This window comes from Limanda limanda, chromosome 10 (assembly GCF_963576545.1).
Source record: "Limanda limanda chromosome 10, fLimLim1.1, whole genome shotgun sequence".
Lineage (NCBI taxonomy): Eukaryota > Metazoa > Chordata > Actinopteri > Pleuronectiformes > Pleuronectidae > Limanda > Limanda limanda.
The window spans coordinates 678,746-702,558 of NC_083645.1; the positions used below are offsets into that span (position 1 = coordinate 678,746).

General features: G+C 39.5%; 1 protein-coding gene across 1 annotated transcript in view; it reads left to right on the forward strand.

Annotated features, from left to right (window-relative positions):
• The window catches only part of LOC133011263 (F-BAR and double SH3 domains protein 1-like), a 30,883-nt gene extending 7,624 nt beyond the window's left edge, over positions 1–23,259 (forward strand). The window contains 18 exon segments of the mRNA XM_061078948.1: positions 1,909–1,982; positions 7,350–7,494; positions 7,618–7,754; positions 8,544–8,607; positions 8,923–9,051; positions 9,322–9,444; positions 10,183–10,278; positions 10,956–11,072; positions 12,325–12,429; positions 14,500–14,655; positions 15,138–15,266; positions 16,291–16,374; positions 17,772–17,916; positions 21,615–21,730; positions 21,881–21,991; positions 22,123–22,273; positions 23,028–23,083; positions 23,209–23,259. Of these exon segments, the coding sequence (XP_060934931.1) occupies positions 1,909–1,982; positions 7,350–7,494; positions 7,618–7,754; positions 8,544–8,607; positions 8,923–9,051; positions 9,322–9,444; positions 10,183–10,278; positions 10,956–11,072; positions 12,325–12,429; positions 14,500–14,655; positions 15,138–15,266; positions 16,291–16,374; positions 17,772–17,916; positions 21,615–21,730; positions 21,881–21,991; positions 22,123–22,273; positions 23,028–23,083; positions 23,209–23,259 (1,989 nt within the window).
• Positions 23,260–23,813: the final 554 nt, after the last annotated feature.

Here is a 23,813-nt window from a genome sequence, read left to right on the forward strand (position 1 = left end):
ACTGGAATGAGGACTCAGAAGCAGAGAATATCACGTACCAGCACACTTTATTGATTTCAGAACCTCAATGCAGAGTGACAAACAAGAAGGCTATGAAAATCTCACTAACTATATCTATATAATAATATAATACTTGGCAAGCAATAACTGGGGAAAAAGAACTTCCTAATAAATACAAAACATACACTAGAAAAAGAAAAAGCTTTTAAACATAAACCACTCCCGAAGGAGGACAAACAAATGGCAAGAGCAAGAAATCAAAAGCGCTCCCGAAGGAGGAAAACCAAACTACTAATAAATGGGGCAAAAGAAAAGGCTCACCTAAACAGGAGGCTCAACAAACTAACTAAATCTCTCTTAACATAAATCGCTCCAAAAGGGAGGAAGAAAAACAGTTTACAAAACAACACAAAACAAAGCTAAACTGGAAAACTTTAACAAACAAAAAATCACTCTCAAGGAGGAAACAGAAAACAACTTACGTGGCGTAGCAAGAAACTCTTTGGCAAAAACGACAATGACTGTGGGTAAGGCTTAGGTGCACGAACAAGAACGAAACACTTCGGCACAAGACAAAGGGGAGACGCAGACTATAAGCACATGAGGGTGAAGGGAACAGGTGGAAACAATCAGAGACAATCAGACCGGTGACACATGAGGAAGGGCAAGTGACCTGAAACGAGAGGAGAGTTAGGATTTCAAAATAAAACAGGAAGTTAGGAGACAAAAACCCCAAGACAAGACAAACCTCACCGCGGTGTGACAGTTTGATAGGGAAAATGCTGCAGATGTAATAAATTCATGTGTGTGAATGGCAAAAATATACTATAAAATACTTGTGGTGGTCTTCAAAACTAGAAAAGTGCTATATAAATGTAAGCAATTTATATTTACACACACAATGGAGCGTCCTTAATGAAGACAAAGATTAAGTTCAATCTTTTTTAAATAATTTTGCCTTGTAACTTTTACCTTACATCCTGCCTCAGCATGACAAGATGGTTGTGTTCAAGCTTTCCAAGTTAACCAAATATGCAACGATTTTTATTATCCTTGTGAGAGCTAGTAATTTGCATTTTAACCCCATCAATTGAGGAATTGACAACCTGTATGTACCATGTATTAATCTTGTATTTTCCTTCGTTTTGCCTCTGTTCATTAAGGATAAAATACAACACTCAGTTCACTGCGGATACAAAAGCCTCCACAGTGACTGTTAGTCTGGTAGTTTAAAATAAGATGCTTGAAATGAAGTTTTGAGTTTTGAAGAAAAAATTTGCTACAGTGTAAAATGCCCAGGCCAGATTATGCCGATGATGACTGCTCCATTGCTATCCACAAGCGCATGTTCTTATGGACATGACACAAGTGCATTTACGTTGAGTCCAAAGGCATATTTGCTCATTGTTGAAACCATGGTTGAAAGGGGTTCTACTATGAGCCATGTCTTGGACATATCCTGAAACAAACAAATCAGATGATTTTCTAGGTGGTAAAACAGAGGCTTTTCTTTAGAGGAATCTGTGTGACTTTGCGCACAAATAAATAATCTGTATATAACAAGCAAAATGTGTGCTCATAGTGAATCTGCCTGTGTAGGTTCATTTAACTATGTTGATAAGGATCCCTAAAATAACAGGAAAATACAACACCGATCAGAGTTTCTTTGTCAATTACTTTCCACTGCCTCAAATAAGCAATGTAGGCCTACCAACAGTTAACTGACACCTCAGTTTAAGGCCAACACGCCCACCGACGCTCAATTGGAAAAAAGTACATTAGCCTTTGCATGTTGCACTATTATGTACACTGTTTGACAAATGACAAGTAGTTAAAAAATGAATAGCGTTGTCAACACACTACTTTCCCTTCTTTTTTGCATTGTGATGTGAAAAACATCATTTTCAGGCTCTTCAGAGATTAGCTGTTCAGTACCAGAAGAGAGACTGGCAAAGAGGAAATACAGATGCTATCACTTCTGGGTAAGACCACACACGACGTACACAGCAATCTCACCAGCTATTTGCGTCTCATTTCTTCTCTTTTTTGAGGTTGATTTTTTTTTTTTATACAACCTGTGACTAGACTGTTGGCTATGGCAGATTGATGTAATTTTCTGTAAGTAGGGAAAGTTGCAGATACTGTCATGTGTTGTTTTTGCCAGGAACAGTTTGTGCATAATGTGGTACTGACAATGAAGATTAAGAAGAATCAAAGTATGTCAAACTCAAATAGCTAACTATTATAAAAAATATGGAAGATATTGGGCCATATGGGAACTGTAACCAGGATACACTAAACATAATAAGCCATTTTACATCAAACACTTTTGAATCATGATATATGCAAGACTAATTCTCTGTAATAGTGTCTCTTAAATGATAAAGTTGGAGGTGAATGGATGAGCAAATACATTATTCACACTATTAGCTGTAAGAATCGATGTAAACATAGGGTATGTGCAAAATGTGAAATGGTAATGGTAAATGTTTTTTTATTCATGATGACTACCCAAAGCACTTAAAGGTACAGTTTTGGCCATTTAGCCTCACACACTCATTCTCACACACACACACACACACTTTACTATCGAAAGAGCCATTTTGCCCCCTCTTCCCCCAAATTAAATCTTTCCGGAGCCGCAAAACATATTTGATAACACAGCTTATAAATTTATATATACAGTTATACAATAAAAACTATAGTTTGTTGCATTTATTAAATTATAGAACGACAATAAAAAAAACTGTTGACATTTAACTGCTAGTTTTACCTGTTACAAAAAAGGAAAACACCAAACTCTTATGAAGAGGAGAACAAAATACATGTGCAGGCCTACTTTGAAATAAATGAAACACAGAACTCTGCTGGTTTGTATGGTGGTACGATGAAAACCATGTGGCCCACTCAGTAGATCAGACATCAATACCTCTATGCCTTTTTAAACTAAACGCTTTCTATTTTGGAACATAGGACGAGTTACTTTCTGCCGCACTAATTAGCTCTAACTATAAGCTTTATCAAAAAGGAAGGTTTTAAGCCTACTCTTAAACGAACAGATCATGTCTGCTTTCCGAACTGAAAGTGAGTGGCTCCTACTCTTCTTTTAGAGACTTTAGGGACGACAAGTAGAACTGAATTCTGGGATCGGAGTGCTTTAATTACTAACAGCTCTTTAAGGTAAAAAGGCGCCATATTATTAAGGGCCTTGAAGGTGAGGAGGAGAATTTTAAATTCTATTCTTGATATAACAGGAAGCCAGTGTAGCGATGCTAATACTGGAGAAATGTGCTCTCTTTTCTTGGTTCTCATCAGGACACGTGCTGCGGCACTTTGGACAAGCTGCATAGTCTTTAACGACTTACTGCTGGAGCCTGATAATAATTAATTACAATAGTCCAGTCTCGATGTAACGAAGGTGTGGACTAGTTTTTCTTCATCTTTTTGTGAAAGGACATGTCTGATTTTTGAGATATTACGCAAGTGGAAAAAGGCGGTCCTAGAAATTTGTTTTAAGTGACAATTAAAGGACAAATCAGGATCGAAGATCACTCCCAAGTTCCTGACTGTTTCATTGGAAGCAAGGGTAATGTCTTCTAGCGCAGCTATATCATTAGATTATGTTTCTCTAAGGTGTTTAGGGCCAAGTATTATAACCTCCGTTTTATCTGAGTTTAATAAGAGAAAATTGCGGGTCATCCAGGTTTTTATGTCCTTGAGACATGCTCGAAGTTTAGTTAATTGATTACTTTGTTCAGGTTTTATTTTCAAATATAACTGGGTGTCATCCACATAGCAGTAAGAAACTTGTGTGAGTGTGTCCTGATAATGTTTCCTTGTGGAAGCATATATAATGAGAATAAAATGGGGCCGAGCACAGAGCCCTGTGGAACAACATGGTTAACTTTGGTGCGCACAGACGACTCATTATTAAGTTGTACGAATTGGGAGCGATCAGAAAAATAAGATTTAAACCAGTTTAGGGCGGTTCCATTAATGTTTTAGTCTCTCTAATAAAATGTGATGGTCAATTGTGTTGATACTGTACTGAGATCTAACAGGACGAGGACAGACACAAGTCCCTGATCTGAAGCTATAAGAAGGTCATTAGTGACTTTTGCCATGGCAGTCTCTGTGCTGTGATTGGCTCTTAACCCAGACTGAAAGTCTTCATATACACTCCTGATCAAAATCTTAAGACCAGTTAAAAATTGCATGAATTTGCATTTTGCACTGTTGAATCTTAGGAAGGTTCTAAGTAGAGTTTCAAAATGCAAAAAGAAGAAATGGGAACAAGAGCCCAAAAGTTGTGAGCAGGCTGTTCATCAGCTGATCAAAAGTTTAAGACCACAGCTAAAAAAAAAAAAAACCTCCTAAAACAGAAATGAAAGTGTCAAAAACTGACTCAGTAATGAGTAGCTCCACGATTATTGTTGATCACTTCAAAAATTCGTTTTGGCATGCTTGATGCAAGTGTTTCCAAAAGGCTAGTGCGAATGTTGCGCCAAGTGGTGAAGATGGCTTCACGAAGGGCATCCACTGTCTGGAACTGAAGTCCATTTTTGTAAACTTCCCTTGCCATCCATCCCCAAATGTTCTCAATTGGATTAAGATCAGGGGAACACGCAGGATGGTCCAAAAGAGGGATGTTATTCTCCTGGAAAAAAGTCTTGGTCAGACGGGCATTGAAAAACCCAGTCGTTACCACACAGACGAGGGACCTCAGTCATGAGGGATGCCCGCTGCAACATCTCCACATAGCCAGCTGCTGTTTAACGCCCCTGCACAACCTGGAGCTCCATTGTTCCATTGAAGGAAAAAGCACCCCAGATCATGATGGCGCCCCCTCCACTGTGCCGCGTAGAAAACATCTCAGGTGGCATCTCCTTGTCATGCCAGTAACGTTGGAAGCCATCAGGGCCATCAAGGTTAAATTTTTTCTCGTCTGAGAATAAAACTTTCTTCCACCTTTGAATGTCCCATGTTTGGTGCTCCCTTGCAAAGTCTAAACGGGCAATTTTGTGGCGTTGAAGGAGACGTGGCCTTTGAAGATGTTTCTTGTTTTTGAAGCCCTGATGGTTATTGGGCTGCACTCAGCACCAGTAATGGCCTTAATTTGGGACGAGGATCGTCCCGTGTCTTGACGGACAGCCATTCGGATCCTCCGGCTCAGCGCCGGTGAGATTTTTTTGAGTCTACCACTTGATTTTTTTGTTCCATAACCCTGAGGATCTTATAAGAAATGCAAAATGACTGTCTTACTGCGTCCAACCTCAGCAGCAATGGCACGTCGTGAGAGGCCTTGTTTATGCAGTTCAACAATCCTACCACGTTCAAAGACGGGGGGTTTTTTCTCTTTGCCATCAAGAGATCTTCACAATGTGATTACTTGACAGGAAATTACATGGAATCCAAATTTTTGCACAGATTTTGGCTTTTAAAGGCTGTGGTCTTAAACTTTTGATCAGCTGATGAACAGCCTACTTCAGTTAAATTGTTGTTTTCAATAAATTGCCTGCTCACAACTTTTGGGCTCTTGTTCCCATTTCTTCCTTTTGCATTTTGAAACTCTACTTAGAACCTTCATAAGATTCAACAGTGCAAAATGCAAATTCATGCAATTTTTTAACTGGTCTTAAGATTTTGATCAGGAGTGTATATTATTTTCCTGGAGAAACTCACACAGCTGATTGGCTACAACTTTTTCTAAGATTTTAGACAGGAAGGGGAGATTAGATATTGGCCTGTAATTTGCTAAAACCTCTGGGTCTAGGGTGGGGTTTTTGAGTAGGGGTTTGATTACAGCTATTTTAAAAGACTGTGGTACATAACCTGATGATAATGACAGATTGATTGTGTTAAGTAACAAACTATCTTTTAGGGGCAGAATTTCTTTAAGTAATTTTGCAGGAATAAGATCTAAGATACAGGTTGTTGGTTTAGAACCTGAGATTATTTTGGTAAACTGATCACAGGTGATCGGAGAGAAGCTGTCTAAATAATTGGAAGAATTCTCAGCCGTTTCTGAGATCTCTGTTGTTGGGTGGGTATTAATGCCAATTGAGGGCAGGAGATGGTTGATTTTATTTCTAATAGTTAGAATTTTATCATTAAGGTCATAAAGATATTGCTATTTAGGGATCGAGGAATACTGGGTTCGGTGGAGGTGTGACTCTGTCAGCCTGGCTACAGTGCTGAAGAGAAACCTTGGGTTGTTTTTGTTCTCTTTTATTAGTTTTGAATAATAGGCAGCTCTTGCTTTGTTGAGAGCCCTTTTATATTCTTTAACACTTCTCTTCCAGTCTAGGAGATTTTCAACACTGTTGCTGGAGCGCCACTTCCTTTCTAGTTTTCTTGATATTTGTTTCAACTCATGTGTCTTGGAATTATACCACGGAGCTAATTTACTATGTTTAACACATTTCTTTTTTAGAGGCGCTATTGAGTCTAATGTTAATCGTAATGAGTCTGCAGAGCTATTTATGAGGTGGTCAATCTCAATAGAGCTTGGGAACTGTTAAGAAGCAGTCGGTCAGTCACTGAGCTTCACGTGAACGAGCTCTGATCTCACGGTGTGACGCCAGGTTCACACCGGACGTAAGTCTCTGAGCGAGTGCGCGGGGCGGGGGGCGGAGCCCCGGGGCCTATGTGTGTGTCCGCTATCTGGGAGCGCAATAACACACACACACACACACACACATTCCCCCTGCTCCTGGTATTTCACGACGGCCTGATACGATGATGATTTAAAAAATGAACGTGACCCCTGACCTAACCGCATCAACCTCATTGAATGCAGCCTTGGTACGTGGTCGATCAATGTAAAGCTTCTTGCCAGAGACCTTTCACTCAAAACTAAACCAAACCACAAATTAAAAAGTTATCCATTCCTGCTTCCTGCAAATCAGAACAATTAAAAAAATTAAAAGGCCTCTAGACTGGACTATTGTAACTCCCTCTTCTCTGGCATAAGCCATAAGTCAATCGGCCGTCTCAGAATAGTTACAAATGCAGCTTCTTACTGGTTTTTAATAGACAACATTACCTCGCCCCACTCCTTGCCTCTCTCCATTGGCCTCTCTGCTTTGCAACGACCTACCTGAGGAGATAAGGCGCGTAGGGTCAGTGACTTCTTTTAAATCATTTCTTAAAACCAATGTTTTTTAGACTTGCTTTCATGTAATGCCATCTTTTATAACGTCTTCTTAACTTTTGGGGCGAGGATGGAGGGAGAGAGCAGGACACATAATGACAAAAAGGGGCTTCAATGTGCACTGTTTATCATTTGGAGAAGAGTGTAGAGAAGTACATTTAATGAGATTAGCAGTCATGGATGTGTGTGATTTCAGAGGTGTGTTTGGTGTGTGGCGGTCAGTGGTTGATGCAACAGCTCAGACTGCTGCATCACGACTTGCTGCTGCAGAGGAATACCGCAGACTGACAGGACAAGCCTCCAGAAGTTTTCGCAATGCAAAGGACATCCGAGCTAAGCAAGTGAGAAAGCAGCACACAGAGTAAACTTACAGTGATGAAACACTTCCAACAGTTAGACAATCATCATTGCAACAGACAACAATATGTGTGTGTTTGTGTATACGTGTTGCTTGTGTTTTTAAGGGCCTGGAGCAGCTTCTGAGGGTACAGGGTGAAGTCGTGGATGCGCTGCGAGAACTGCACAGGCTCAAGAAGAGCTATCACCTATTCAGCCACATTGCAAATGTTGCCAGAGAGAAAGCTGCAGATGCAAATTCAAGGTCAGTGTGTGTCTTTGTGTTTAAGAGAAAGAGAGAAACATTTTTGATATGATTGCATGAAAAAGACAAGTGGTTTCATCTAAGAGGTACATACATTATAAAATACGCAGGTCAAGGTGGAAAATCCTGAAGAGTTTAAAGCCCCCATGAAATGAAAAAAACATGTTCCTATTATTATAGCATGTCCCTGTGTTGATTGTTTATTCATCACATGACTGAATGGCTTCCATCTTCAACTCAGGAGAGACAAGGTTTAATTCATTATTCTCCACTTGACTATAAATTCTGCCAGTACATCCAACTTATTGTTTAAATCTGCAGGGGAGGATGCTGCTCACTTTGATGTTATTTTCTCATTCGTATAAATGATTAGAACCCCCAACAGAGTTTCCACTGCTTTGTAGTTACAAAGACCATAGTCAAACAGATTGTAGTGCTGGTTCTGTAAATATGCAAGATATACTTCTCCCAATATTGATTATTTAGGACACCATTTTTGTCTTTGACTGAACGTTAACGCAGTCAATATTTTGGCTACTATACACTAATACAGTAACTTCCAGGTTTGCAACATGGGTGCACTATATTATTTACTGCAAACTGATATAGTGCAGCCATGTAATGCAGCACTGACTAAATCAACAGTGTGTAAAATGCAGTGTCAGGGAAAGATTAGGTTCAGTTAGAGTTTTCATTTAGAACAGAGATTTAACATAATGCGTTAGATAATGTTAGGCTTCATTCTGTATGTTTTATATGTTATCAGAATGTTTTAACTTTGTCTTCCAGAGCAAGAAAGAGTGACCATGGAATTTTCCACTTTAAAGCAGGACTATATAAAATGACTGCTAAGGTATGGTGTTATGAAGGTACTGTTATAATACAAAATAACAGAAATGACACACACAAATATTCAAGATATCACTAATAACCATATTTTGTAATTGTGAAACTGCAGCGAGCTGTGGTACCTGAATGTTACTGATATGATGAGGTGAAATCATTTTTATCTTAAAGCTGACCCTGAATGACTGTACACAATCCTGAATGGTTGAGTTCAGTTTTGTTGTTAAAAGTGGTCTGTACTCTATGTATGATGATGGTGTCTGTGATTTGTATTGCTTGTACTAAGGAAATTTGTGTGTACGGTCTGTGTGTCTATGTACAGCTCAGTGCTAGGTTGAAGGAGTGTGATGACCGTTTGACTGAAGTTCGTAATGACTATCTGCTGGCCCTAGCAGCAGTGAATGCCCACCACCAAAACTACTTTAGGAATGATTTACCACTCATTATGGAGGTACACACACACACACACACACACACACACACACACACACACACACACACACACACACACACACACACACACACACACACACACACACACACACACACACACACACACACACACACACAACACGGGACAGGGTGTTGTGAGTATTTAAGGTTCCCACTTTGCTCTGGGATCCCCTCCTCTTATATGATCATCTCAGAATGTGAATGGAATAAAATCTGCATCTTTTTTTATTGATAAAAACTGCCTCTTGTTCTTTATTTATCTCATCAGCAAATGGATGGGGATGTTTATGATGACTTGAGGAGCCATTTTACCCTGCTGTGTGGGATAGAAATGGATTCCTGTTTGTCCACACACAACCTGTACAGCAAGATATGGGACAGTGTTGGTAAAGTACGTGTGTTGTTATGTTCAGCATATAGTATATTGATTTATTTATGTATGAGTATTGTTTTGACAGAATGCTCTCTACTGTATTCATTATAAATACGAATACCTACAACTGAGTATGTTTTCGGTAACTCACCCACTCACCCATTTAGAGGTTCTTTATTCAAAGATGTTAGAATTAGCAAAAGGCCTTCAGATCTTGTTTGCCCAAGACTTTTGGTTTCTGTCTAAGTTGCATTAATGCCAGGTATCACTCAGTGACTTCTGAGAAACCAGCCATAAGAAATGTCTCGCCTTTTCTCTAGACGACATATGTGTGGGGGCAGAAGGTCATGGGGAGGGTAGAAAAAGAAAGGTCACAGAGAGAATTTCAGCACATACGCGAAATGTTTGAACTAGCAAGTGAGTGCAGTCTGAGAGAAACACCTCCAGTTTTCTCTTCAACATGTGATTGTTTAAAAGGCATTTTGTATCACTGTATTGCTGGTCCATGGCCAGAAGAAGAGAAAATGCTGCATTGTTGTTCACTTACACTTGTTTGGTAAAAACACGATGTGGTTGTTTTGATGTCTGAGTTGCCCACACATATTGAAAAAGTCATGAAGCTATTTTATACTTTCCTGTCAAATTGTGCAGAACTCCCAGTGATGTGACAATGGAGCTGTGTTCTCAGAGGTTTGATGGAGGAATGAATGTTTCTAATACTTCCCCGCTAACAGTGATTTACTGTTGTGTTGTCAGGTGACTAGAGATACAAATATTCAGCAGTTTCTAAAAGAATCTGTTGCCTTCAATAAAACCACCGGATTTCCCTTTCAACCTGCTCCACATGACAAGGTGTGATAAGATTACTTGTAATATATTTCCTTTAAATTTGAGAATTATAATATTGATATGCGTGTACTACATTATGATTCTGACACCTTTTTCACATAGTTGAACCTGAATTCCATTTATTGCAAACTGTCCCAAAAGACAATTATTTTCCCTCTGGATATCATTACCTATGAATGTTTGTCCGAGTACACACTTGTTTAACAGATGACCATCACTGTGCCAGTCTTTAACCCCAGATGCCTTTATGTGTTTGTAAAATAATATCCCATCCACTAAAGAACAGTAATACTCACCCTTTCCAATGTCACTTCCCTTAAATAAAACTAAATAGAAAAAACTGAAACAGATATCTTATCCAAACACAATAAATCAGTCTTATCTTTTTGCTAAGTTAAACTGCCTAGTTTTTTCCATACTGCTTATTTAACATGAGAGAAACAGGGTGAATCTCAAAAAAGGTTTAACTATTGACATGTGAGATCTTTGGTAAGCTGGAACATTTGTAACAAAATGTACTTTGAAAAGTGATGCAGACAAAACCGGCCATTTCAAAATTGTAAATGACACCAGCCCTCATGTCTCTGACGCAGTCTCATTAAAGAATTAAACATGGCATTTTGCAATGAACACTGCAAATGTCTGAAAGCTAAATAATGTCATGTCTGTCTTCTTTGCAGGTGTCTTCTCTAGAGGAGGCCTGTGCCTCAGCAGGGGAGGGTTGTCTGGTTAAGGAAGCCAAGAAGTGGGCTTCTAAGGCTGCGAAGGACTATAAAATCATCACCCACGGAGAGAGGGTGAGCCTTTGATTTCAGAGTTAAGTGGCTAGGTGATCCTTGTTTAAGCAATGCTTGATGATCACACTGCTTGAGTTTGAGTTGAGTTTTTACTTAAAGGGCCCATATTCTGAAAATTCCACTTTTGTTGTGCTTCTACACATTATTGTGGGTATCTGGCATGTCTACCGTCTCAAAAACTCGACGCTAAACGCTAAAGAAACGAGACGCTAGATGGCGTCGAATGGGCTTACAACCCGAAAAAACGTCATAGTCTCGCTACATGGCCTTGGACCACCCCCCACCATCATCTCACCGGCTCCAGGGAGAGACGCCCCGGCTCCCTGGCTTCCCGGCTCCACCGGCCGCTTGCGAGCTAACGCTAGCCGGGCCCGGCTCCCCGGCTAGCGTAAGCTCGCGAGCGGCTGCTAGCTCCCCGTCAGACATTTAAGTGGCCGCATAAACATGCCGATCGTCGGGACACCTCTAAACGTTGACTCAACAGTGTGGAAGGATGCTGCTGCTGCGCCAGCTCCAGCTCCCACTACTCCTGCTACTCCCACTGCGGGGCTGCGCTGGGGCGCTGGGGCTCTCGCAGCCAGGCTTCGGCCCACCTGACTCTGGTTAAAAACAATATGGTTGCAAGATTGTATCTCCAGTAGCCATATTTCTACAGAGGTAATGGATAGCTAAAAATCTGGGCGCTTGTATCTCGTGAAGGAGGGAGGAGGGAAGGGGGGGGGGGGGGGTTGAGAGGGGAGCGGGGCACTAAAAACAGGTCATTCTGAGGAGGGCTGTTTTAGACAGGGTAAAAAGGGTGCTGTTTAAAATTACCCTTGTGGTATTTTGACCAAAATATGTTACAGACATTTCATTAAGACCCCAAGGAACCATATCAACTGTGGTAAAATGGGCATAATATGGGTCCTTTAACAACTTTAAAATGTAGAGTAGCAAAGTTCTCAGGACACACTTCACATAAAGCCATTTCCTCACTTTGGAGCCAGGAAATGCTTGTATCAGTGGCCCTCAATTTTTGATTGTTTGTTTTTTTGTTATTCAAAATATTAATTTTGTAAAAATATCATTTCCAGATTAGCATCACTGTGTTGCGACTTGCGAGAGGCTTTTTGTGCATGTTTTCATGCAAAGTAGCAATGAAAGTAGGAGTGAATTTGTTTCAGAAATTAGACGTGCTATATGTACAGTATGGTTGATATGTTTAAAATTCTACCCTGACAACGAATGTATTTTATATTTCTTCTCCTGTCAGGCTCTACAAATGTTAGGAAGTCGGTTGAAGCTCTTGTCCGGGGAGACAGGGATTAGTGTGGAGCAGAAGATAGCAGAGGTGCAGGACAGTGTCAGGAAAGCCAAGGTATGGATCTCTCAACAGGTTGGTGCTGCCGATGGTCAGACTGACTGAGACTATGACAGGTCGTTGTGTGTGTCTGTTTGTGTGTGTGTGTGTGTTTGAGTGTGTGTGTGTGTGTGTTGTGTGTGTGTTTGTGTTTTTTTATGTGTGTGTGTTTGTGTGTGTTTGTGTGTTTCGAGAGAGAGAGAGAGAGAGAGAGAGAGAGAGAGAGAGAGAGAGAATAGGGCAATGCACTGCACGCACAGAGACCTACAATAAAGCAACGGTACAGAGCACTAGGTCGGAGAGCTGTAATGTTCTGTATATCATTATGATGTATGTTTATGTACAAATGTTTATATCAATGCTATAGATATATCACTACTCAAGACATTCAAGACTATGATTTAAAATAATAAAGACCTGAGGTAATGATAATCAATAAACTGAAACATAATATTGATATTAATATCAAGCAAGGGGAAAGAGGATGAAGTATTAAGTAGTTTAGTATGTATTTGCGGTTAAATATTAGTTGAGCATGTTTAAGCACAAAACACAAGCAATATCATATCAGCAAAAATGAATCTATGTGTCACCAATTATGTCTGTTCTCACCTGATAAAAACAAAATCCTCAAATCTATCAAAGGGCCTCATCAATGTTTTGTGCCTGTAAAAGTGAAAAAAAGAGGCACAACTAAAAGCTATATATCTAGGTTCATACAATATGCGTTCTAATGCATGTCTCATATAATCTAATAGTGTACATCCCATACAAATCTTTCGGTAGGCAAGGTCAAAGGTGAGATATTTTTTCAAGGGGTTCGACTTGGCAGGTCCAGCGTGAGCCTATATTAGTAGACTACTGGATCAAGACAATCATGGACTTTGATGACGAAAATGTAATTGTTGGAATGCAATACAAGTCACCCCATTGACTGTGGATCTATGTATACTTGGAAACCCAACATCTAAGCTGACACAGAAACAACCAACCCAATTTCCACAAACACAACCTGCTCTAACAACTAGAGATTGATGAGGTGCATCAAATATGCTAAGGCTGGGAGCCAGTATGACAGATCATGGAGTAGATATCATCATCATGCCGACATTCCGATATTGGGTTTGAAGCCCCAATAACAGATTCAGATAGCAGACCAACCAAGTTGGATACCTGGAACCTCCATAGCCAATTATGTAAGTAATTTACAGATGTCTGCTGGAATATTGTCACCATAACGGAGATCATACCTGAGATCAAAAATCTTGCCTAAAAGATGAACACAATAATCATAAAGAAGGGTCAAGGCCAGGATTAAGGCAACGTTGAGAGGGGTTAGTCAGCTATCAAGGCTACAGAAAAGGGTGGTCAAGTAACGGCTGCCAAAGAAGTACAACAGACTGTCCATACCTGCATATATTAGAAACTGCCAAACAAAGACACAACTCTGTCTACATAACTGAAGAGGTACACTAGAGAAACCAGGAGAAACATGGTGTTTACCGTTCAAATTGTACTCGTGGCAGGGTAATACAATGAGAAAAATATTGGAAAAGTATGTGGGAGGGGGAAGAATCACAGTCATCCTAGACCAGATCAGACAGCAAGCTCCGCATTTTAAGGAGTGTCTATTTCTAACAGCACATTTATCTAGGATGATATGGAAATAACCACATCCTGAGTTTATGTAATACTGGATCTAAAACATACCATATCTGTGGGCTCAGGGTTATGACTCAATGTGATTTTTGATGCTAAAACCTCAATGTGATTTTTGATGCTAAAACCTCAAGTTAGTTTTCTTTCAAATAAAGGGTGGCTGTGGCTCAGGAGATAGAGCGGGTCGTCCAATAACCAGAAGGTCGGAAGTATGATCCCCATCTACCCCATGCTGCATGCCAAATAAATACAGACCTTTTACCATAAATAAACTAGACTGCTCAGCTTAGCTGGGTGATGGGGTGTTTGGATGATAGCATCCACTGTAGTTAGAAAACACTTTTATAGATGACATATCTTAATGTAAGATACAGAACCTTCTGTCTCTCTGAGTGTGTCTAAGTTGGTGACTTGTTTTTCTTGTCTTAGCTCAGCAGAGTGAAGGCAGAGGCTCGTCTGGTGCTGCTGTCAGACAGTGTCCCAGGAATTGAACTGTGGCTTCATGATGCCATGATTCAGGCAGAAGAGGAGCTGGAGAGAGAGAGACGGCTCAGTGAACAGAGGAAGTCTACTGAAGACTTCTCAGTACACAAACTCACACACTTACACACTCACACACTCACACAGGTGTGTTCTGGTGACTGATTGAACTCAGGTCGCCCTAATCTCAGCTACTCCACTAATTCCACGAAGTAGCTGAGATGAGAAGAAGGAAAATTGATCAGTCGATTCAATCAAATGATATTTCATAGATCAAATCTATTTAAAAAATGTCGGTATTATTTTATTGAGATATTTCACAAAGTTATGGTCTCCCAATTTGTTTTTTTTGTGGTCTGAGATGGCTTTAAGATGGTTTTATCTTTTAATGTAATTTATTTACAATAATCAAAAGGTTATTGCTAGATATATCCTTTAAACCTTGTTTAGAAATTACTTCAGTCAAAAAACACAAATGAACAAAGATGGAAACATTGTGTTTGTTGGTGAGGTGGTTTGTGGACCCTCTTTATGTTTAAAATGTTTAAATCTTTTCGATTATAAGTTTGCTTTTGTGTGTTTTCCAGGGGGATGAATTTGAGCTGACTGACTTTGAGGACTATGATGATGAGAATGCAGATATTTTTGCAGATCCAGTGTCAGCATCTGGAGCGTGTGTTTATCCTGCAGCCTGTAGAGTTATCTATAGCTATCAGGTAGTCCTCGCTAAAATATACACACTTTTCTGATTTTGTATCATCTGCAAAAATACCTCTCAAAGTTTCCATCACAGAATTTTGGTGTTTGAGTCTCATACATTTTTGTTGTGGGAGACAGAGTCTCATTTTTTCTTTGAATATCTGTCAGTTGTTGAGGTTGGTGAGCATATGTGATTTATTATTCCCCCCCCACCATAGTTAATTACAAGGGTGCTTGGAGAGCACATACCTCTGCTAATTACAGCCTGTCTCGAAATGTTGCAGTAAGAACAAATTATTTTGGATCTGCACCAAAATGTAATGGTTTATTTTGTGACCCATACCACATCCACCAAGTTTCATAGTCTTTTTTGCGTAAAGCTGCTAACTAATAGACAAACAAACAAACACCAGTGAAAACATAACCTCTAGGAGGCATCAGTCAATATGACCTGGTAATATCCTGGCTAACATTTTACATATATGTTACCAGTCTGGTATAATTCAAAAGTATTTACAATTTGTGCCTTTCTTTACTCATAAACATGTAGTGTAAATGTGTAAACTAAGGAGTTGGAATGATGTTATTTAAATAGGTGTCACACATAATTGGATGATAATTTATACCTGATGCTTCATTAACAGTCAAACCTGATCAGGTCAATTTTGACCCATGACAATAAGTTATAAAAGAATAAAGTCTCATGGTCTATGGGAAGTTAATATGAGGATTACATTTTAGCTAGAGAACTGGCTAGAGATGTTATTTAAGAGATGCCAAAATGTCATGTTTATCCTCACATATTATGATTTTGTTATCTAAAATCTTTGGAACATACTGGTGAATTCAAAAAAGGCTGCAGAATGCTGTATTTCCTGTCTTCTTGGTTGCATAAAATCATCTAGTATCACAGTAAGCCGGTTTGAATTTACCCAGCAAATGGAAATGTGCAGTGTGTGTGGAGAACTGCATAATGACAACACCATTTCATTTCGTTGAAGAATTCATAGAATTTAATTTAAAGCATGTTGTGTTCTTCAGGCTGGCCAGTCAGACGAGCTGTCAATCAGGGAAGGGGAGGAGCTTCAAGCGATCGAAGATGGAGACATGGAGGACTGGCTAAAGGTAAAATTTCCTTGTTCAAATATCATGACAGCAGGAGGCTTCTCCCAGTTTGGTTTTCATTAGTTTTAATCATCCTTTGAGGTTTCTTCCTTTCAAAAAAATGTGATCCATCCATCCATCAGCTTCAACAATTATCCTTTAGGGTGATAAAGAAGCATTGTCAGACCCAGCTGACATTGGCTGAGAGGCAGGGTACAAGCACAGGTCACCAGTCTATCACAGGCTGACATTTAGGCAGTGCTCACTATAAATTACCTAAATAACATGTTGTTTTTCATTCTAATGTATTTTATAGATATATAGATATATATTTCTGATATCTGTGTTAATTTCGTCCAAACAGATATTGGTATATGATTTATTTTCTAATGGTGTTGACGGTGGGAGAAATGGCATACTTTTATTTTGAAAAGGTAGCTCCATTGTGGCTTTGCGACACATGGGTTTTGGTTAATTGTACAAGTATGCTCATACTGAGACTGTGTATCATTCACACTAATAATTTTACGTTATGTTTATGATAATATGATGTAGTTTATAAAGTGACAAATAATTTAATTTAAATTGAATATGTTATATGCAGCCCTCTATTAAGAGTTTGTTATTTTGTTAAGATAAATAGCAATGAGGTTCATAGGGATTTTATGTTTGTATAAATTCATGTTTAAGTCAAGCCTTATGAAGGACAATCTAAAAGACAGTTAGTTAATAATATCACAACTCAAGTGCTATACAAGTCGTTTATAAGTACATAAAGGAAGTAATATTTGTTTTGTTTTCCTCCTACCTCTTAAGGTGTGTTCACACTTATCACAGCATGTAAGGAGATGGCAATAAAGTCTTATGAACCATCAGTAAAAGAGAGTCAGACCATTATTCAGCCAGGGATGCTACATTCAGGGAGATCCAATAACAAGTGTTCAGCTCTAAGTTCATAGGTCCTGTCATGACCCAGATTCATGTGGCACTACCAAATTATGTTATTTTTACTCAGATTTATACAAATGTACATGAAAAAAAACATTTTCATGTTAAATGAGTGTTTCTCTGATGCTGTGCAGTGGACAGCACATCCCTGTGGCGCGGCGAGTCGAGCTATGTGATTTAAATTGGATGAAATATGCATTTTAACTATTCTGGCACACAAACACAATGCTGATAAGTATGCACAAATAGAAGATATAATGCCATCGACAGGTGACAAAATTAAATCATTAAAATTATTGATTTTTTTCAGGTTTTTAAAGTGACTGGAAACATTTGGAATAATGGTGCACAACTTATCAACATATATAACATAGATCAACTGTGGTTTTATTATGTGCTGTACAGTGAATATTGTATGTTTTCCAGTGTATAATTCATATCGCTGGATACCTGATCATGTTTCTGGGTAGGTGTGTAACTCTTGTGGTCAGGTGGGTTATGTTCCTGAGCGTTATGTGCAGTTCCTGTGTCTACAAGCAGAGGAAGCTGCTCAGCTGGACTGTTCCTTCAGCTCCACCTCATCCACTGGAAATAAAGAGAAGGCAAGGAGCCGAGGTTAGCACTAAACATATGAGTACTTAGTTATGTTGTGTGGCATACACATATTGTACAATATAATGCACAGTAAGAAAACATCTTTATCAATTTGACAACACAACACATTACAGAAATGCGCTGCAAATACAGCAATGCGCTGCAAATACAGAAACGCGCTGCAAATACAGAAACGTGCTGCAAATATAGCAATGCGCTGCAATAACAGAAACGCGCTAGAAATACATAAACATGCTGCAAATACAGCAATGCGCTGCAAATAAGAAACGCGCTGCAATTACAGAAATGCCCTGCAAATACAGCAATGCGCTGCAATTACAGAAACGCGCTGCAAATACATAAACGTGCTGCAAATACAGAAACACGCTGCAAATACAGAAACACGCTGCAAATACAGCAATGCGCTGCAAATACAGAAACGCGCTGCAAATACAGAAAAAGACAACGGAAGTGTTTCCAGGGGACACCTAAAAGGGATGGACACTGCTGCCACAGGAGCCACAAAAACGTCCAATACAACCAACAAATCCGGTTCCACAATATGGACAATACATGAAGAAAAGGAAAACTGTGAATGTTAATGCTAAGTGCTGTAAATTACTCAAAAACAGGGGCTTGTTAGCACTGTTTATTCAGTTTAAAAGGACAAAACGGCATGTCTCTAGCTCAGACCATTGAGGAGTCATGACGCTCTAAAGACAACATGATATTTAAGATCATACAGTTGCAATCAGAAATATTCAAGCCCCTCACCTCAAAAAACATTATAGTGATGTGGATGACAGATAATGACAATAAATTACAAAAAACCTCATCAAACAACAAAAGATATTTACTGATGCGTATTTTAGTTATTTTGACAACAGAAGTTGACTTAACTTTGAAGTTCAAATGAAAAATTTAACTCTTTTAACACATGTGCATGTTCAGTATTATTCAACACCCAGCTTCAGTACTTTGTGGCGCATCCTTTAGCTTTCATTACTTGTAAGAAACGTTTTTGCTAAGTGCGGACAAGCTTCTTACACCTCTCTATCAGAATCTTTGCCCATTTTTCACGTGCAAAAGCCTCTAGCTCAGTGATGCCTTCTTTAAATCCCACCAAAAATGTTCAATCAGATTTAAATCTGGTGACTGAGAAAGCCACTCCAGGACATTCCAGGATCTTTTTCTCAACCAAGCTTTGCTTGACTTGGAGGTGGGCTTTGGATCATTGTCTTTCTGGAAAGTCCAATGATCACCAAGGTTTCATTTGTCAACAGAAGCCATCACATTCCTCCTCAAAATGGCCTGGTATTTCTGAGAATCCATGATGCAAGGTACACGATCAAAATTGCCAGTTCCTGCCGCAGAAAAACAACCCAACATCATCAATGACCCACCATCAGGCTTGGTATTCTTTTTTTTTTTTTTATAAACATTTTTATTGTTTTTTACAGTAGACAATACAATCAAAGACAGTTTCATTTTCATTTTGTATAACCCCATGCCCATCCCACCCATCCCAGAGATCTTCAAACATTTTAACAACAGTATAATATACCAGATCGGTTTTAGATAACACGACATACAGAAATAAATAAATAATAAACAATAACAATAATAAAATAATGAGGTAATAAAAATAAATAAAATAAAATAGATAAAGAAGGGGGGTGTAATATAAGTTGTTTGCTGCCTGCGTCTCTACATGCTCAACTGATCAGCCCACTATTCATGGGTCAGGTTGCCCAGGTCAGGTACCAAGAGTCATATCAAAGTGGGTGGGGGTTGGCGGACTATTCGAGGTGTGAGCAAAGGATCAGGGGGACGTTTCAGTGGCAGGGAGTTTATCGACATAATCCAGAAGTGATTACCAGTGTGAATAAAACTTCTCAGGGCGGCCTCTAAGGCTGAATTAGATTTTCTCCAGTTTCAATAGAAATAATAAATCATGTAGCCAGGATTTGAAGGAAGGTGGCTGGGAAGATTTCCATAAAAAAAGAATTTTTCTATGTGCAATCAAGGACGCAAAAGCTATAACATTTTCCTGCAGGGATGTAGTTACAAGTTCATCAGGAGGCACCCCAAAAATAGCTATCTGTGGTGAAGGACTAACTGGTATACCTAGGATGTCAGAGATAGATTTAAAAATTGATTGCCAGTAATTTAACAACTTGGAGCATGTCCAGAACATATGTGTCAGATTGCATGGCGTCTAAGAGCATCTGTCACAAGTTTCAGATGTCTTGTCTGGGTGGGATGGTATTCTTATAGTCATAATCCTAACCTTTCGCATGCCAGACATACCGCTGGTCCATATGTCCAAATAGTTCAAGTTTGGTTTCATCAGTCCATAGAACTGTCACCCAAAACTCGGTCGTCTTATCCAAATTCCTCCTGCATATTCTAGTCGACTTTTGATGTTCCTTGTGGTCAAGAGGTGAGTGCCTCTTGGAGTCGGGCCATGGAGTCCTTGTTTATTCAGTGCACGTCTTATAGTTGCCAGTGAAGCACGTGTACCAGCCTTCATCAGGTCATCCTGTAGGTGTCTTGCAGTTACACAGGGGTTTCTCTTAGTTGTTCTGACTAAGTTGCTGAGGGCCCTTGATGTAATGTTGGGCTTTCTTTCACGGCCAGGCAGGTTTGAAGCTGCTCCATACGTTTTAAACTTCCTTATAATGCTCCCAATGTTGTCTCTTGGAATATACATTTTTGGGAAATCTTCTTACACCCAAGGGCCTTCAGGTTTCATGAAATAATCTCCTCTCTCAGCTTTTGTGGAAGCTCCTTTGTCTTTCCCATGATTGCAACTCACCTTGAATACCTTCAAGGGTGGGGTTTATATATGCATCACAGCTGAAGCAAATGAAGGATCATTATAGAGTTCCCAAAGGCTTAATAATGTTTCAACTCCACTTTAGGCCATTAAAACTGTCAGACAGCTTTAGAACAACAATATTATAAATGAATAATTGTGACATGGCTTTTGTAACAAAATATACTGTTACAGACACATACTACATCATGCATTTTCTGTTTTGATTTTCTGTATCACTCAACTCATAAAGAAGTCATCCGAAGCAGAATCTTGCTCTTTGAAAAAACTGTAATTGATAAATCCTTATAATCTTTCAGGGGTTGAATATTTCTGATTGCAAATGTATATGGCCCAGTGGGTCTCAGAGGGTTAACAGTAGACATCCACAGTAATAAAGTGTATTATTTATAAAAATAAACCAAAAACTTTTACAGTTTAGCAAACTTTCCAATATCACTGACGGACACCGACTTAAGCAACTCCAAATTGCGGCAGCAATAACAATCGGCGGTGTCCATAACTTTTAGGTTTCCTCTGGAAACACTGCCACTGTCTTTTTCTGTAATTGCAGTGTGTTTCTGTATTTGCAGCGCCCTTCAGTTATGTGTTGTGTTGTGTTGTGAAATTAATGAAGATGTTTTCTTACTTTGCTTGTGTTTCGTCCACTTACAAAGGGCTTCTAGACAATGAAACATGAAACAAACTTGAAACAACAGTATTTTCTGTTTACAGAGAGCAGTAATTCTACTTGTCTCTAAAGCTGGTGTATCTGAACTTGAACAGATCTCTGGCTTTTTGTCCATATAAGGATCCAACTCATTTCCCAGAGTACTTTCCATTTTTAATAACAACCTTTGAGTGTGATCTATCTCTATAGCTCATAATAATTATAATATAGTCTGATCTGTTTCCGGTATAGCCAGAGCTCTCTACTCCTACCAGGCCCAAAGTACAGAAGAGCTTTCCTTCCAGGAGGGGGCACTTATCACACTGATGCGCTGTCGACATGGAGAGGTGTGTGTTGTAACAGATAATAGTCTACATGCTGGATCTGACAGACAATTACAGTCAACAACTCCAGCTGCTGATAGTGGCTGAAAGTTAAAAATATAGCTTTTATTGAAGGTGTGTCCTTCCACGTTATCCAAATAAACAAATTGTCAGGTGGATGATGGATTTTGGGAGGGAGAGCTGAATGGACGGATTGGTCTCTTCCCGTCGTTGGTGGTAAAGCTTGTACATGATGAAGGGGATCTTGAGGAGCCACAAGAGGAGGTAAGAATGGTTTCCTGACTGCTCCTCCAAACCATTTATTTTCCAGTTGAAGGATTCCGATGTCTCATAAGACCGAAAGCTTGATCCTGTTTGTTTGGACTTTGATGCCACTATCTTTATTTTTTCTCCAGTCTCTCCCAACCCCAACTATGCATCCCTTCTCTTCTACAGTAGGAATCCCCTCAACTCCTGGTTGTAGTTCCATACTTAATGCTACCCCCCCTAGCTGCGTAGAAGACAAACAGCAGCCCTTACCTCTGAGGGGTGCAAACATTACAGTAGGTGAGTAGCAGTGTTGTGCAAGTTCACACCTCTCATGAAGTAGTTCAAAGTTCAGTTCATACAAGTAAACATGAATAGTTCACATTCAGATTTCACCATTTAAATTCTGAACGAGTTCATAGTTCAGCTCATTTCATAGTTTTATGGTGGAAAGTGAGAATGAAAAACGTGACGTTCCCTCATGTTTATGTTCACCATATAAAAAGTGATTCGTAAAGTTCACTGTTCGAGAAAAATATGAGGACATGCACAACACTGCACAGGGAGCCACTGCAGAGGGGCTGAAGAGCTACATGCGGCTCCAGAGCCGAGGATTGCCGACCCCTGGCTACGGTGAAAGAACGATTTGTTTACTGCTCCGCCGTTAAAGAGATGCGGACGTCAAAACATTAGTTTGGGTAAAATATTAGTTCCGCCTCGCATTTCCCCCTCCCGGTAGCGCGCCCCACCTGTTATGCCTCCGCGCCCAACCGGTTAGATGTAGACAGAATCTCTCTGCAAGAGAAGGAAAACATTCTGTAACGTTTTAGCCAGACCTCAGATAATATGAACGTGTTAACCGTTCAAATTAATTATTTGTCATTAAGTTGCGTTCAGTTCATCGTTCTCATAAAAACAAACGTGTTTAATGAACGCGTTCTTTTGAACTCGTCCATGCACAACACTGGTGGGAAGCATTAAACTTTACTGTAGTTAATGTGGTTAGTTGTTTAGGTAGTAATGGTTGTCAATTTGTCTTTGTGTTTTTTCTCAGAAACTGGGGGCAGCAACCACCCATCTCCAGATCTCTCCAGTAGTCGACTAAGACCTGTATGTACTGTTAAAAGAATCATGTTACAATATGTCTATTGTGACAAAATTTGTAGACTGTATTTTTGTATGGATACCGATCCGTATTTGATAAGAGATTTCTCTCATCCCTTGTACTGTATTAGTGTCGAGCACCTCCCCCTCCTCCAACACTGAAGCCTTCACCTCATCCCTGAGACAGGGTCTGCGGTGGAGAAGTCAAAATAATCACCTCTCCTAATCACTATTCCAAGATCCCGCTAGGAAAGGTCACGAGGTCAAGAAAAGACGTCAAAGTGAAGCAGTAAGGAGTAAGGAAAGAAATCCAACTCCACTTACACGTTTAAAAAAAACAAATACTATCTTTCTCTTTATCTTTATTATTAAGGGAAGATTTAACAATCGGTTGCTTACAACAAAACCAACTGGAAAAATATGAAATTTATGTGGAGAAAACCTTGTGTGCATTTTGCCATCAGGGGATTGAAATGACATTTATATTAGCATTAAATTCTGATGAAGATATTGTAAACTATGATTTCACTATGTGTGTTGTTCACTGTGACTCATGACTGGACAGATGTGACAGAGAAGAAATGAGGAGCTCAGATGATCATGTTCGGATTTACGTCAGTTCTGGATCTTGTCAGGAGAATAAACCAACTGCTTATTTTTTTCTATAACTACCTTGGTGTTTCCAGGTGTTGCGGCCGCCATGAATTGTGGGACATAATTTTTCTCTTTTCTTTCA